The 13,524-nt window shown below is 40.5% G+C and overlaps 1 protein-coding gene across 1 annotated transcript; it reads left to right on the top strand.

The window, feature by feature from the left end:
- The first annotated feature begins 1,144 nt into the window (after nucleotides 1–1,144).
- ninj1 (ninjurin 1) lies at nucleotides 1,145–13,234 on the top strand. Its single transcript, XM_047348650.1, has 3 exons — nucleotides 1,145–1,455; nucleotides 10,407–10,647; nucleotides 12,833–13,234. The coding sequence occupies exons 1-3, from the start codon at nucleotides 1,399–1,401 to the stop codon at nucleotides 12,985–12,987; spliced, it is 453 nt and encodes a 150-aa protein (XP_047204606.1). The 5' UTR covers nucleotides 1,145–1,398; the 3' UTR covers nucleotides 12,988–13,234.
- The last annotated feature ends 290 nt before the right edge of the window (nucleotides 13,235–13,524 follow it).

A 13,524-nucleotide genomic window follows, 5' to 3' on the forward strand; every position in this document is an offset into this window, starting at 1 on the left:
CTAGTTTCCTTTGCCTGCTCTGTTTAAACTTTTACCCAAAACTTTTGGTTAAACGTCTCAAGTCTTTATTTCAGTCTCTATTCCAAGTTTTCTTTACTTTCTTTATTATTCCACTAAAATTTATTTTACTTGTTTTCTTACGTTTTCACTACTCTGAATTATCTTGCTGAAATGTGCTATACAAATAAACTTACCTTGCCTTAATGTTTAAAAGGCATCTTTGATAGCCAATCTGCCCCAATCACCAAGGCAGCAGTGAACATAAAGGGAATCAGCTGGTGGGTGGGGTCAGAGGTTAGAGAAACAATTTAGTGAAACCATAAATGCGGCTATTGAAGTAGTTTCTTGCTATTTTATTCTCTGAGCTTTATGTAGAGGACAGTTTGTCATGTGCAGCTCTGCAAAAAGATTCATTTTTGTTCACTTACTCAAACATTTCAGTCATTCATTACAAATCCTTCTGTTGCAAAATCATCTTATGTTGGTTTTCTTTTCATATATACCCCACTATTATTTGTGTGCTGCAAAATTTCAGATTTCAGTGCAATTTCAGCTTCCACAAATTGTGGGAAGAAAATCAGCAGGTCTAACAATAATCTAAAGTAAACACCAAATGTTAAATAATCCTATTTGACATTACATAACTAATATGAAGTATGTGGAATGTGTATATAGAAAACAAAATATATATTATTCTCTTCACTCAACCTTCCACTAATATACTTCTGAGCAGCACTCTATGAACTGCTGGCTTGTTTGACAATGACATTTGGACCAGACGGTCTGCAGGTCAACCATCAAGTTTTCAGTGTAGTGTTGTTCAGGACATAACATTGCAATAACAAAACATTTCTGTACGAAAATATTTCGGATGAACTGAATTTGTGTTTCCAGTAGCTGTACGCAATATAATCATCAAAATGAACATAAATAAATGCTTAGAACATATCACTATATGTGTAATGATATGTGCAAGGTGTAATTTGGGTTGAAAACGCGCTTTATTGTAATATTAAATGCACCCTTGGTAATACCGCAGTTTTAACGCTGGATGTCAGCATGGGTCTGCATTAAATTGTTTGATAGAGGTCAAAATGAGAACTCCATGTTTTCCGGCCTCTACAATCTTACACCAGCGTTTCATTTCCGTCTCTTTCTAAAATGACCAAATAAAACCCCATCGGTCTCACTATGTGCTAAGCAGCACAGCTTTCTGAGAACTGCAGCCTCCGTTTGTTGGAGGGGCGGCGTCATTAACTACTGCGCTCTCTCATCTTCCTCGAAGCAGCGAAGCACTTTGTAAATACTCTCCCCGATACTTACTGCCAGAACCCACTGGAAGCCCCGCATTAAAGCTTCGTGACTCCGGCCTTTTCTCTCTGAACACAAACAGAAGACATGGCTGCCGAGAGCATAGCGATGAACGGGGATGCTGACCGAAGCGACGAGTCGGAGGTAAGTTAGACAACTTGTTTTTACAGGGCAGCAAATATCTCCATGTTCAGCTCAATGAACCGTCCAGCTCCATGGGAAATAATGGTCTGTTCCAGGGAAAATGTAACACTGGCTGAGGTTTTCCTTCATCCTTCAATCGCACCGTTATTGCTTGATGTTAGGAAAACTAAACAAGATTAATTTAGAGTGTTTTTGGATGCACTTAACTAAATAGAAAATAAAATCTAATCCGCAACTTTTAAATGGTTTTATGACATTTCTAAATGTTTCCAAGGTTTTTCGTAGGACTGAGCTTCTTCTTTCTTTGCTCTGTGGAGTCAGTTTACAGCCAGCGACAGATGAGACGGGACATTGTGTCTGCATTGTGTCAGGTTGGGTTAAACAGTGATCCAGCTAACTTACCCTGAGCCCCTGACCCATATTTGAAATAACTTCACTTTCAACAAAAACACCTTTGTTCTAAAAGTGTGGAAACTAATACTAACTGTGGACCAGGAGCTTTATTTACAAGCTTTATCAAAAAGCCTATTTTATTCATTTTCTACTCTATTTGTCTTTGTTTGCTACTTTTAACTTTTACTTCACTCTGCTTCATAGTTTTATTGAAGCTCCACTTTCATTTTTTTTTTTTTTACCTTTAATTACAAATTGATTTAAAAGGGTTCCCATGCGGTTTTTAGGCAAAAATGTTATACTTACTTTCATACTTTCAAAACAAGAAACTAGAAGGAAGATAGGTGGGATGCAAGGAGAAGCTCAACTAAGGAGTGGTAGGAAACAAGAAAGAAGGGAAGGAAGGACACAAGGAATGGATGGAGTTAACACACAAAAAAAAGAAAAACAGAGGCAAGGAAAGACAGATGGACAAGTAAAGGAAGGAAGAGCACGACATTTAGATGATGAGCTGTGGGATAAAGTCTGAAAACACAAATATTTTTCCATCCCCATATTTTTCTTTATCAAACTTGTACATTTTTTGAATCATATTGCATACTTATGCAGACTGAGTATAAACCCTGTCAAAGTTACAATTCTGTATCAACGTATTCTGATCCCTTGAAGGTTTCCTTATTTGGTTACCATACAAACAGAAGCTTCAATTTAGTTTATTGGGTTTCTTTGTGATGGGCCAAAATAAAGAAGTATGTAATTTTGAAATGGAAGGAAATTATTAAACTTTTTAAAAGACAAAAAAAAAAAAGAGAAGTCTGTATTAGTGTTCCTAACAAAAAGAAAGCCACAATTAAGAGAAAGCCAGAAAATGTCTTGTTCGCAGTTTATCACAAACCATGTGTGTAACATGTTGAAGAAGGTAATCTTGTCAGATAAAACCAAGACTAAACTTCTTTGCCAACACTTAAACCACTATGTATGACAGATAATTGATAGATTGAAGATGTCATCATACACCTGCTCCAACAAACTCACTGTCATCTGGACAAAGCCACCAGCACAGTTCAGTTCAGTTCTAATTTGCTTTGTGAGAAACCCCAGAAAACTCACGGGGAGGCCTCAACAATCTCCTGGATCAAAGACTACCAGACCATCAGATCACAGTTTGTGAGACTGCACGGTTGTGTGTCTAACCAGGTAGTCAGCTGCACCGGGGCACCACAGGGGACTGTACTCTCACCAGGGGCGTTTTTAGGGTCTTGAAACATTGAGGGCTTTAGCCCAGACCCAAAATATTTTAATTTTCATCAGACAGCGGGTAAGTTTCTAAATCATTTAAAGTTAAAATAACATAGGACATATTGTACCAGTTCTCGGCTGTGTTTTGATTGAATGTAAACTATTGTGTAAATTATCAAACATCATGATTAATCCAGCTAGAAGCTCACAGAGAGGATTCCTACTGTTTTCTATCACGGCCAGCCATTTTAACTTTACCTGTAGCTCAGGTGAAACTCCCTCTACTCTGTTCCTCATCATGACCCTGATGATGCTCATTAGAGTAAACCTTCGCATCATGTCTTGGTGGGTGAATAAGTGATTAGCTTTAACTTACAATCAGGCCATTCTGAGTCAGCATTCAGGTTTTAATTGCTAACTTATGCTGCTCTGCTTCCACCTGTTCCTGTGCGCATACACGCACCAGACTCAGCTCTCTGGTTCGCTGCATGGTTGCTCTGAAATAAGCCCTGTTCGAGGCTCTGAGTGTAACTTTTTGGGTAATGATCAAGGAAGGGCGACGGCTGTGGACTGAACAGCCGTCCTGAACTTCTCCAGGATGGACAGGGTGCCAGTCCGCCGGTTCCTGTGCGCGTATTTGCGCAGTCGCGGTGCCGCCTGTGTGTGTAAATAAAAATTTTTTCTTTTTTTCTTTTAACTCATTGCCTGGTTAGGTGAAGCGGGCAGTGATTATATGGAGCACAATAGAAACAAATCAGATTGTTTTTTAGATAAAAATGTGAAATCCAATGCCATTTTGTGGTTTAGTGCCTCTTTTTAATAGTTCTACATTTTGTCTTTTAAGAGATCCGGGGCAATTCAGAAAACATCTTGGGCTTCAGTCCTGGAAGCCGAGTTCTAACGATGCGCATGGCTCTCACCATTCCTTTTCACTCTGTACACCTCAAACCTCCAGTACAAGACAAACTTCTGTCATCTGCAGAAATACTTGGATGATTCTGCAGTCATGGGATGGATCAGAGATGGACAAGAAGCTGAGTACAGGGAGCTGTTGGACCACTTTGTGGCATGGTGTGGAAACAATCATCTCATCTTGAATGCGAAGAAAACAAAGGAGATGATTGTAGATTTTAAGAGAAACAAGAATAGGTCAAACACCATTTCCATCATGGGAGAAGAAGTGGAGGTGGTGGAGGAGTATAAATACCTCGGTGTTCACTTGGACAACAGACTAGAGTGGAGATGCAACAGTGTAGCCGTCTAGAAGAAGGAACAGAGCAGACTGTACTTCTTGAGGAAGCTTAGGACCTTCAGTGTTTCCAGAAAGATACTGCTTATCTTTTATAAGTCTGTTGTGGAGAGTGTGATCTCGTCTGCGATCATCTGCTGGGGTAGCAGCATCGGAACCAGGGATTAAAAAGCTCTACATTCTGATAAAAAAGGCTGGTTCTGTTCTGGGGACTCCTTTGGAACCTCTGGAGATCATTGCTCAAAGAAGGATTCTTCATAAAATGAAGAACATGGAGAACCCAGAGCATCCTCTTCATGAGACTGTTGTACAACAACAGAGTGTCTTCAGTCAGAGGCTTCTTCAGATGTGCTGTAAGACAGACCTCTACAGGAGATCCTTCCTGCCCACAGCCATCAGCATCTACAACAGCTCTTTAAAGAAACCTGCATAATATGAACTACAAAAACAAAGGCTTTTATTGTGTAGAGTATGTGTAGGTCTTATTTTGAAAGTCTAGTTTGGTTGTCAGCTTTGACTGACTTATTGGCTATGTGCACAATATGGCGACCGCTAACTTCCGGTCAAAAGATGTGAGGGCGGGAACTTCCGGGTAAACGTCCCTGCCATTCAGGTTGGATTATTTTGATAGCAACCAGTGGAAAGAAATAGGTGAGTCAATTGTCCAGAGGAAAAAACAATGCTATCAGCGTGAGTGGATCGTCGCTACTCTGTTGTGTACCTCGATGTTCGTGTTCCTCACGCTATAATTCTAAAGTTAGCTTTCACAGCTTCCCTGCTGATAATGTAGCACGTCAGCAATGGCTAGCCAAAATCCGGAGGGATAACTTTAGTCCCACTAGAGACACACGGGTATGTAGCCGACATTTCTTACCCGAGGATCTGATAGATACACCGGGGGGGAGGAGATGGTTAAAAAGGGGTGCTATTCCCATTTTTGAGTGGAACAACTACTCGTTGCCTGAGAAAAGACCCGGTGTGTGGGACCGTGGGCCTCGGGAGGAATCTGCCGCTGCAGATCCGCATGTGGACCCTTCTGAATCGGAGATTGTGTTTGTAGCTCCTGATCATGATTACTGTTTCATCGACAACCGGAGTAATGGCCAACGAGTTACAGATTGAAAATGCGGCTAAAGCTAGTTAGCTGAACAGTGACTGAATGTGTTTAACGCTTACCTTCATAGTTGTCAATGTAATTCGACACGTAAAACTTGAAGTCCTTTTCTTTTTTGCAACGTGGCGCTGATGATAAGGCTCGAATCAAGCGGAGAACATCGTTGACTGAAACTTTTGGGAGGTCCTGACGGCAGCGGGTGTAGTACAGCGCCATTGCTTTAGGTGGTGAACAACCGAACAGGAAGTACTCGCCCTCACAACTTCCGATTAGCGGAGGTTGTGTAGCCACATCATGCAACGAGCCAATTGTGATCACTCATGGAAGCTTCTGGCCTGAGCTCAGCCTCAGAGCCACTCTCTGTCAGAGGTTACTTAAGTTCACTTGCAGCTGTGTTCTGTTGCTATGGTAATTAATGAGCACCGAAAAGCTGCTGTTTCTCACTCATGCAGCACAACACTTTGTGTCTCATCATGGCCTGGCTTTATAACATGGTGGCCCTTGCTCCCGAACTACTGCCCATAACTCGGAAACCGTAAGGACTATCGACGTCGTTCTTGGACCGGTTTTATCAGAAGGGACAGGGGAACGATAATATCAATACTTTTTTGTTGAAAATATAATAATAAAGGCACAACACTAGGTGAAAGGACAGGGAAAAATGGAGAAAAACACAAAAATGCCTGAACATGCTCTCGAACAACGTCTAATAACTTGGTAACTATAAGGGCTATTGATTTCATTCATGCCCCATATGAATCAGCAGGTCTTGCTGAACAATCATGGAGCTTCGTTTCTATAAAAATCTGTCTGGGAGTTGTGACCCTGTGAAAATGTGGATTATTTTGACCATTTTTAATCTGAGTGAAGGTGAATTTTTCACTCTCAAACAAACCTACTTCAAAGAGAAAACGATAAAAGGTATCTTTGGACCGTAGGTATCAGCAGGGATCGGTGAACAATCCTGGCGATTTTTGTGTGTCTACATAAATCCGTGTAGGAGATGTGACAGTGTAGAAAAGTGGATAATTTTGACATTTTTCAATTTTAAGCGATTTTGGGAAGGACAGATTTGGTACTCCTAAACAAACCTTTTTTATGACAAAATGATAAAAGGTATCAAAATAATTCCTTCACTTTGAGTGCCTGCCAGGTTTGAAGATTAATTGGTGCAAAGCTCATGTCTCTACCTTGAACGGGTTTTGAGAGGCGGCTATTCGAAAACATGTGATTTTAAGGATTTTTTGCTCTGATTTTTTTTGAAATTCCTATAGGTTTCCCAGTCAGGGTGTGTTGACTATGCGTTGCTCCTGGGCGTGTTGCGTCAAATCCGTTAGTCCCACATCAACGTGGGTACCATTTTCTGTATCGCGAAAGAGCATCCTACGTTTTGATACATAATTTGTGCAAGTAGAGTGAAAATTGAGCAAGTGAGGAGAGTTTGTTTGTTCTTTCTCAGGTTATTCAAAAACTTAGAGTGTACACTCTACCAACTGACGAATTCCGCCATAGGATTACATTATAAAATCAAAGACGTCAAAAATCTTGCATAAATCTTGTTGGGGTTCACTGGGGGTGGGAGACTCATGGGGTTGGGATCGGAGCTCGTTGTGGGGTCGGGACTGCTCCGTCCTGGGGCGGCTCCGGTTGGCGGGTTGCTTTGGGCCATGTGGACCCGTCTTTTGTACATAGCCCCCTCTCCGGAGGTGGATGGGGGTTGTTGGGGAGTGGGTTCGGGACAGGGGGGCGGGAGCTGGGCTGGGGTCAGCTAGGTCTGGGCAGTGCTGGCGCTGTCTGCCTGTCTCTGCCCCAGGAGGGAAGGGGACCACCTCCTGGGTCTGGGGGCCGGTTGCCCCTAGGGGGTACCGGCGCCTGGACCTGGGAGTATAGAGTATGCATGGGGAGTGAGTGAGTGAGTGAGTGTATGACGTCCATTGTTGTTTGTCTTTACGTTGGGTGCGAGTGATTTTATATGTATGCATGAGGGTGGGAGTGGGTGATTGTGACTGTGTGTGCCTGTTTTTTTTTTTCTTTTGCGACAGGTTGGGTCTTGGACTGCTCCCCCTCCTGGATCAGCTTCCTCCCCGCCACACTGCCTGCCGGTGGTTGGAGTCTCTGCCCGCTGGTGTACTTGTAGTTCTCGGTGTCCGGGGCCGGGTGCTTTGGTGTGTGCTGGCTCACTCCCGGTGGCTGCTTGCCGGGGCCTGGCCCCCTGGGCTCTGTCGGGCCTTTGCTTGGGGGGTGGTGTGTCCCGGGGTCTTGGGCCTCTGGGTCCATGGCTGGATCTGCTCGGGCATGGACGGCTATCGGCAGGGCCTGTGGGCTCGTCGCTGTGGCTCCCTGGGGCTTCTGCACTGTCGCTGCTGGGTGGTTCCCCTGGGACTCTCCACTGCTCTTCTCTGGGGTGGTTGCGGTAGTCCCGGCGGTGGTTCTCCTGGGGTTCCTGTGCTTTGGGGAGCCTTTAGATGTCTGTGGCTTGGATCTCCTCAGTGTCCGTCCAGGGACCATGGGGCAGGTATGTGGGTCCTCACACTCACTATTGCATATTTTTGTGGAGAAACCTTGTATACAAAAACGCGTCCACACCCATACTTACAGGTGTTAAGCTTCAGGTGTTGACAGATACACAGATGTTCTATATTGGGCTGCACCTCTCACTAAGTACATTTTACATTCAGAATTACCATGCACTATTTTGTTAAAAAACCCCCCAAAAAAACAGCTGCAGGTGTATAAGCAAGCAGGGTGTAATCTTGTATTCTCTTCATCCTTCTTTCTCTCCTCCACTCTTTCCTCCTTTTCTCCCCTTTTTCCCCCATCTCTCTCTTTTTTGAGCTTCTTTTTTCCTTTTTATTTCAGTCTCCCTGACAACTTCTACATTTCTAGTGCGTTTTGGATAATTGTACTTGCTGGCCTGCCAAGATTGATATCAAAACACTGAAAGCACAAGTGGATGCGACATAATTGCTCATTGTTTTGACTCATCATCATTGAAGTTAAGGACATTTTGGGGCCATCATGATTTTTATGTGTAGTTTGCCAGTCTTAGTATCAGAAGTTCACTAATAATCTTCATAGGTTTCTCACACTGCCCGGAAAAGTCTGGAATTTGATTTCTGGATTTTCCAGCTCTGGATAAGGACGAGAAAAAGAAAATAACGGGTTATTTTTTTGTTTCTAGACATTTCGTATCGGATTACATATCTTATTTTCTAAATGTTCTCTCCTTCCTTTTTGTGTCCTTCCCTCCTTCTTAACTTCTTGCCTTCCACCTTCATTCTTTTCTTTCTTCATCATGTCCTTTCTTCCTTTTCTTACACCCATCCTTTCTTTTATTTTTATTCTTGTGTCAGTCCTTCCTTTATTTCCTCGTTCGTTTCTTCCTTCCTTTCTCCCTCATGTCCTTTCTTCTTTCCGTCGTGTCTGTCCTTCCTGGATTATGCCCTTTAATCCTTCCTTTCTCACGTCCTTATATTGCTCCACCCTTTTTCTTTTTTCCTCTCTTCCACCTTTGTGTGTTTCCTTCCTTGCTTTTGTCCGTCTAGCTTTCCTTCCTCCCTCCCTTTTTTGCTGTTTGCATTTTTTAGGTTTCATATTTAAAGCATGGCAGATATATCTACCATAAAGTCATGGTGAACTTCTTAGATGTAAAATGAGAACTACTGCTTCAGAGAATGTATGCGGCTAATAAAGCCCTTTATTCCAAACAGAGTCTCTAAAATATTATTGAAATTGCCATGATCGTTGGTGTCAAAGCCAGCTTTGTACTTGTAAAGTTTCGAAAGGAAAGAGTGAACATAGCTAATGGCAGGTTGTGACCTCAATCAACACCTGTGCTGCTTTACCATATGAAGATCTTCATATCTCTCTGTGGCCTGGCAGATTTTTACTGCTGCAGGAGAGGAACTTAGAGCCAAATCTCAGTGGGTGATGTTGCCAATATGGGCACAAGCAGAACATTGTAGGGCAACTAAACTTTGCTTCACTCAAATAAAACCTTACAGACTGGACTGATTCCAATGAAATAAAACAGAACCTAGGATATTTATAAATCTCCAATAATATGTATGACTATGCAGGTGTGTTTGATGTTGAAAGAGAATAATTTCTATTTCTCTACTTTAGGGGGTGATTGTGACGCGTTTGTTACGAACTTATTTCTCGGTATTTGAGTCAGGCCTTTCAAAGCACGTCTGTGACCTGTTTAATGACATATAGCCCTGACCTGTTTCTGAACCAAGGACATGACCTATCTATGTCATAATTGTTGGATTTCAGCGAAAAAAACAGTTTCACTTCTGTTAGGTTTTTCCCTCGTAAACAAAACTTAAGGAAGTGCTCAATTCCGGGAGATTTTTGAGCAACATCATTCATCAAGCGTCGTCTATTCTCTAAAGAGTTTGACTCAAGTTTCATATTAAACAAAAAAGTAACTTAAAGTCATGATGATTTAACTGAACAACTGTCACATGTGTGGATCTACATTTACTATGTTAATGTGGAGAGCTGTGCATAGACACAACCTAAAAAAGCTTTTAACAGAATGTGTTATAGTTACTAATCTAAGTTGGCTAATCTAGTTTAATGTTTTCCATGTCAGATGACTTTGTGCTCATTTCTCAAATTTCTTAAACTGACCAGTTATGTTTTATTAAGAAATATTGGCCTGTTTCAAATGAATATGAATTTCCAGGATGATGTCAATGACAAAATTCTACCAACTTAAGTAACTTTTTAGGACCAGTTTTTCACCAGTAGGAGTGAAAGTGAAAATATAGCAGTGCAATGGAAGTAAAGTCCAACCTTTATCAAGTCTTTATCTAAAGGGTCAAGTTGATCTGAAACCTTTACATATCACTAATCAGTTTGCATTAATAATAAAAATCCTCTCGATGAAGTCAAGTAGATGGTTTATGAAGGCCTAAATCTGATGCCATGGTTTGCGTTGGCTTTCAGGTCTCCCAGCAGGGGAACAGGAACATGCGGCGGCACAGACCCCTGAACATGAACCATTATGCCAATAAGAAGAGCGCAGCAGAGAGCATGCTGGATGTGGCTCTGCTGATGGCAAACGCCTCCCAGTTGAAGGCTGTTATGGAACAAGGACCTAACTTCAGCTTCTACGTTCCCCTCATCACTCTCATCAGCATCTCTCTCACATTGCAGGTTCTGGTGGGAGTTATGCTCATCTTTATAGGTAAGGTGGAGGGTTGTTGTTGAAGCCTTGTTTCCATTAAAACATTAAAACAACACTATCATTAGATTACTCAAAATCACTTAAAGATATTTTCAAGAAACAAATTAAAGTTAACCAGAGCACTTAAAAGTTAACCACCAGTGCTCTGAAAATGTATTTGCCGCTTACAGATGTCTTATTTTTCCTTTTTTGTCACGTTTGAAATATTTTAGATCAACAAACAAATTTTAATGTCAGACCAAGTTAGCCCGAGTAAAGATAAAACTATTTTTATATGATGGCCCATTTGAGGTCATGCCACAGCATCTCAATGTAATTTAAATCTGGACTTTAACTAGGCAACTCCAAACCTTTATGGTGTGTTTTTTTTTTTTGCAATTCAGTGAAGGACATGCTGAGCTTTGGATCTTTATCCTGCTTCTGAATGACATTTTTTCCCAGTCTCCTTGTTATTTTCAGACCCTAACTGCATTACTTTAGATGCTCTGGGTTATATTGTGACCTACTGAATGAGTCTTCAAAGTACTCTTGGAGTAACGCTGTTTGGCCAGCTACTCCTGGGAAGGTTCCCCACTGTCCGGCGTCTTCTCCATTTTGTGGATAAGGAGGCCCAAAGCCTTAGAATCAGCTTTGTTACCAAATCTAAGCTAAAGGGTGTCAATTACTTTGTTTGGATTGCTTATTGCCTGCCTTAATAAGTAAAGTGATTTGAAAACAACATTTTATATTTACTCTGGTTAAGTTTGTCTGATATTAAAATCTTTTTCATGTACTAAAATATTTGATGGAGACAAAAACAGAAACAATTTGTTCTAGAGCAAAATACTTTTATCCAGCACTGTACTTGTTGCTCATACTCATAACAAATGAACTAATTGCTAAATAAATTACATCAGCAAAAAAATATATATATATATTTTTGGAATATCTGTCACTTAGAACCCCTGAGAGGTCACCTTCCCAAGAAAAGAGAGCTAAGTAAATATAGTTCACCACTAGGCATGGGCCAGCAAGACATTCTAAAAGTAAGATAAACTTTACCAAAAATGAAAGGGTTTTAATGTTTCACAAGGTTCACAAAGTGTATAAAATCATTTAATTGCTTTTATTTAACACAGATAAGCAACAATTACTCTAACTGCTAAATTCAGGTCAATCCTGAAATAAATATATCGATAACTACAGATATGTTAAATAAGATATTTATAGATATTTTGATTTTATTATTCAGAACAAAGCACAAATATAGAATAAACACCTTCCAAACTTTCTAGTTGTTTACAAGAGCTTATAATGCAGAATATTATGCCTTTCTGCTGTTTTGTTCTTTAGAGAGTAGAACTGGGAGTAAAACAAGCTGATTTTAGCTGGTTTATTAGTCAGGCTACATTGAAATGAACATGCTTTCAGAATCCTTAGACTTCTGCTTAAAACATCCGTTTTGTATCTTATGTAATAATTTAATTTTGTGAGAAAATGCATGAAATTATATGAAATAATGGCTGAACATATTTCACTCTATTTGTAATTAATCTATATGAGTTTTTTCACAATGTTAATTTTTGAGCTGTAGTTTTGTTCATTCAGGGTTGGTTTAGTGTTATGACTGATTTTACTTTCCTCACCTATTACTCACAAATATCTCTGTTTAAACTAATTGACAAAGCTAACTTTGCACTAAATTGTGAATATTTTGAATCGGTAAAGCAGTAGAATTAGAGGTCAAGAGTTCTGGACCCCTCCTCCTCACCGGCTGTGTCCTTATCTTATCCTGACAGAAAATATTACTGCGTTGGGGGAGAGAAAGTGTTGAGAGAAACCTAACAGGAAGTTGTCAGCTTTGTTGCAAACTTGTTTCAATTGCAAAGAGCTCTGTTTACTGCTGGCTGCATGTAATCTCTGGAGAGCTGGCAGCAGTAAATGCAATGTAGAAACACGGGTTCATCCTCTGCTTAAAGCAGATCCACATGTTGGATTTACAGACTAATGATGCATATCATCTACCTCTGGAGGAGTGAGATAATTATTCCCCAAGTGGCAGGGCTGTCAGGTGTGGTTAATCTTTATCAAATCCTTCATAAATGATTACTTCAATGGTATGTAAGGAAACTGCGTGCTGCCCCCTGGTGGGGAAATGCGGTCCAGCTTCATTTGCACATAAATTGTTTTGCTTCTCTTTCTCCAGTTAAGTGGAATCTGAATGATGAGAGCACGCACTTTAAGCTGGATATCTTGGAGAATTTTGCCACAGCCTTCGTCTTTGTCATAGTGGTTGTCAACGTCTTCATCACAGCCTTCGGGGTCCAGCGACCCAATTCGGGAGCTTCAGCACCTTCTTGACTTGACCGCTGCTCATTCAGACATCACCCTTTTTTTTTATTATTTACCAGATCAACTTTGACTTATGACTAAGAGAGAGACGTGTTGTTTACAGTTTCAACTTGTTAATAAATGAAGTACAAATACTCGTCTCTTATTTGCTTTTTAAAAACAAACAGCAAAAAGCAAGAACTTTGTGAAAATGTATTTGCATACCTCTGTGACTGCTCATTTTACTATACATTTTTAAATAAAACAAGAAAAGTGACTTTTCATTGTTTTTATTTACCCAAAAAAATCCGAGATCATCCATAAGATGACACTTGCAAAAGTAAGGCATTTCTTCAGTACAAAATATGACAAGGTAAGTACACAGATAGTGGCTGGCTTTCAGGAAAATATTTAAAATATGTAAAAAATTATGGCACTCCTGAATATTAGTTTTGAAAGCCTATTCAGAGGTTTACGTTTTTAAAAAAATGTTGGCAAACAACTTAAATACTCTTAACATGTTATGTGATTGTAATTTGTTTGTGCAAACTCAAAAAACTTTACAAA

This window comes from Girardinichthys multiradiatus, chromosome 20 (genome assembly GCF_021462225.1).
Source record: "Girardinichthys multiradiatus isolate DD_20200921_A chromosome 20, DD_fGirMul_XY1, whole genome shotgun sequence".
Taxonomy (NCBI): Eukaryota; Metazoa; Chordata; class Actinopteri; order Cyprinodontiformes; family Goodeidae; genus Girardinichthys; species Girardinichthys multiradiatus.

Excerpts from the sequence above, each read along its gene's own strand:
- ninj1 (XM_047348650.1), top strand. The coding sequence starts at position 1,399 with ATGGCTGCCGAGAGCATAGCGATGAACGGGGATGCTGACCGAAGCGAC. Across the intron at positions 1,456-10,406 it reads ACCGAAGCGACGAGTCGGAG|GTCTCCCAGCAGGGGAACAG; the intron begins GTAAGTTAGACA and ends GTTGGCTTTCAG. Across the intron at positions 10,648-12,832 it reads AGTTATGCTCATCTTTATAG|TTAAGTGGAATCTGAATGAT; the intron begins GTAAGGTGGAGG and ends CTCTTTCTCCAG.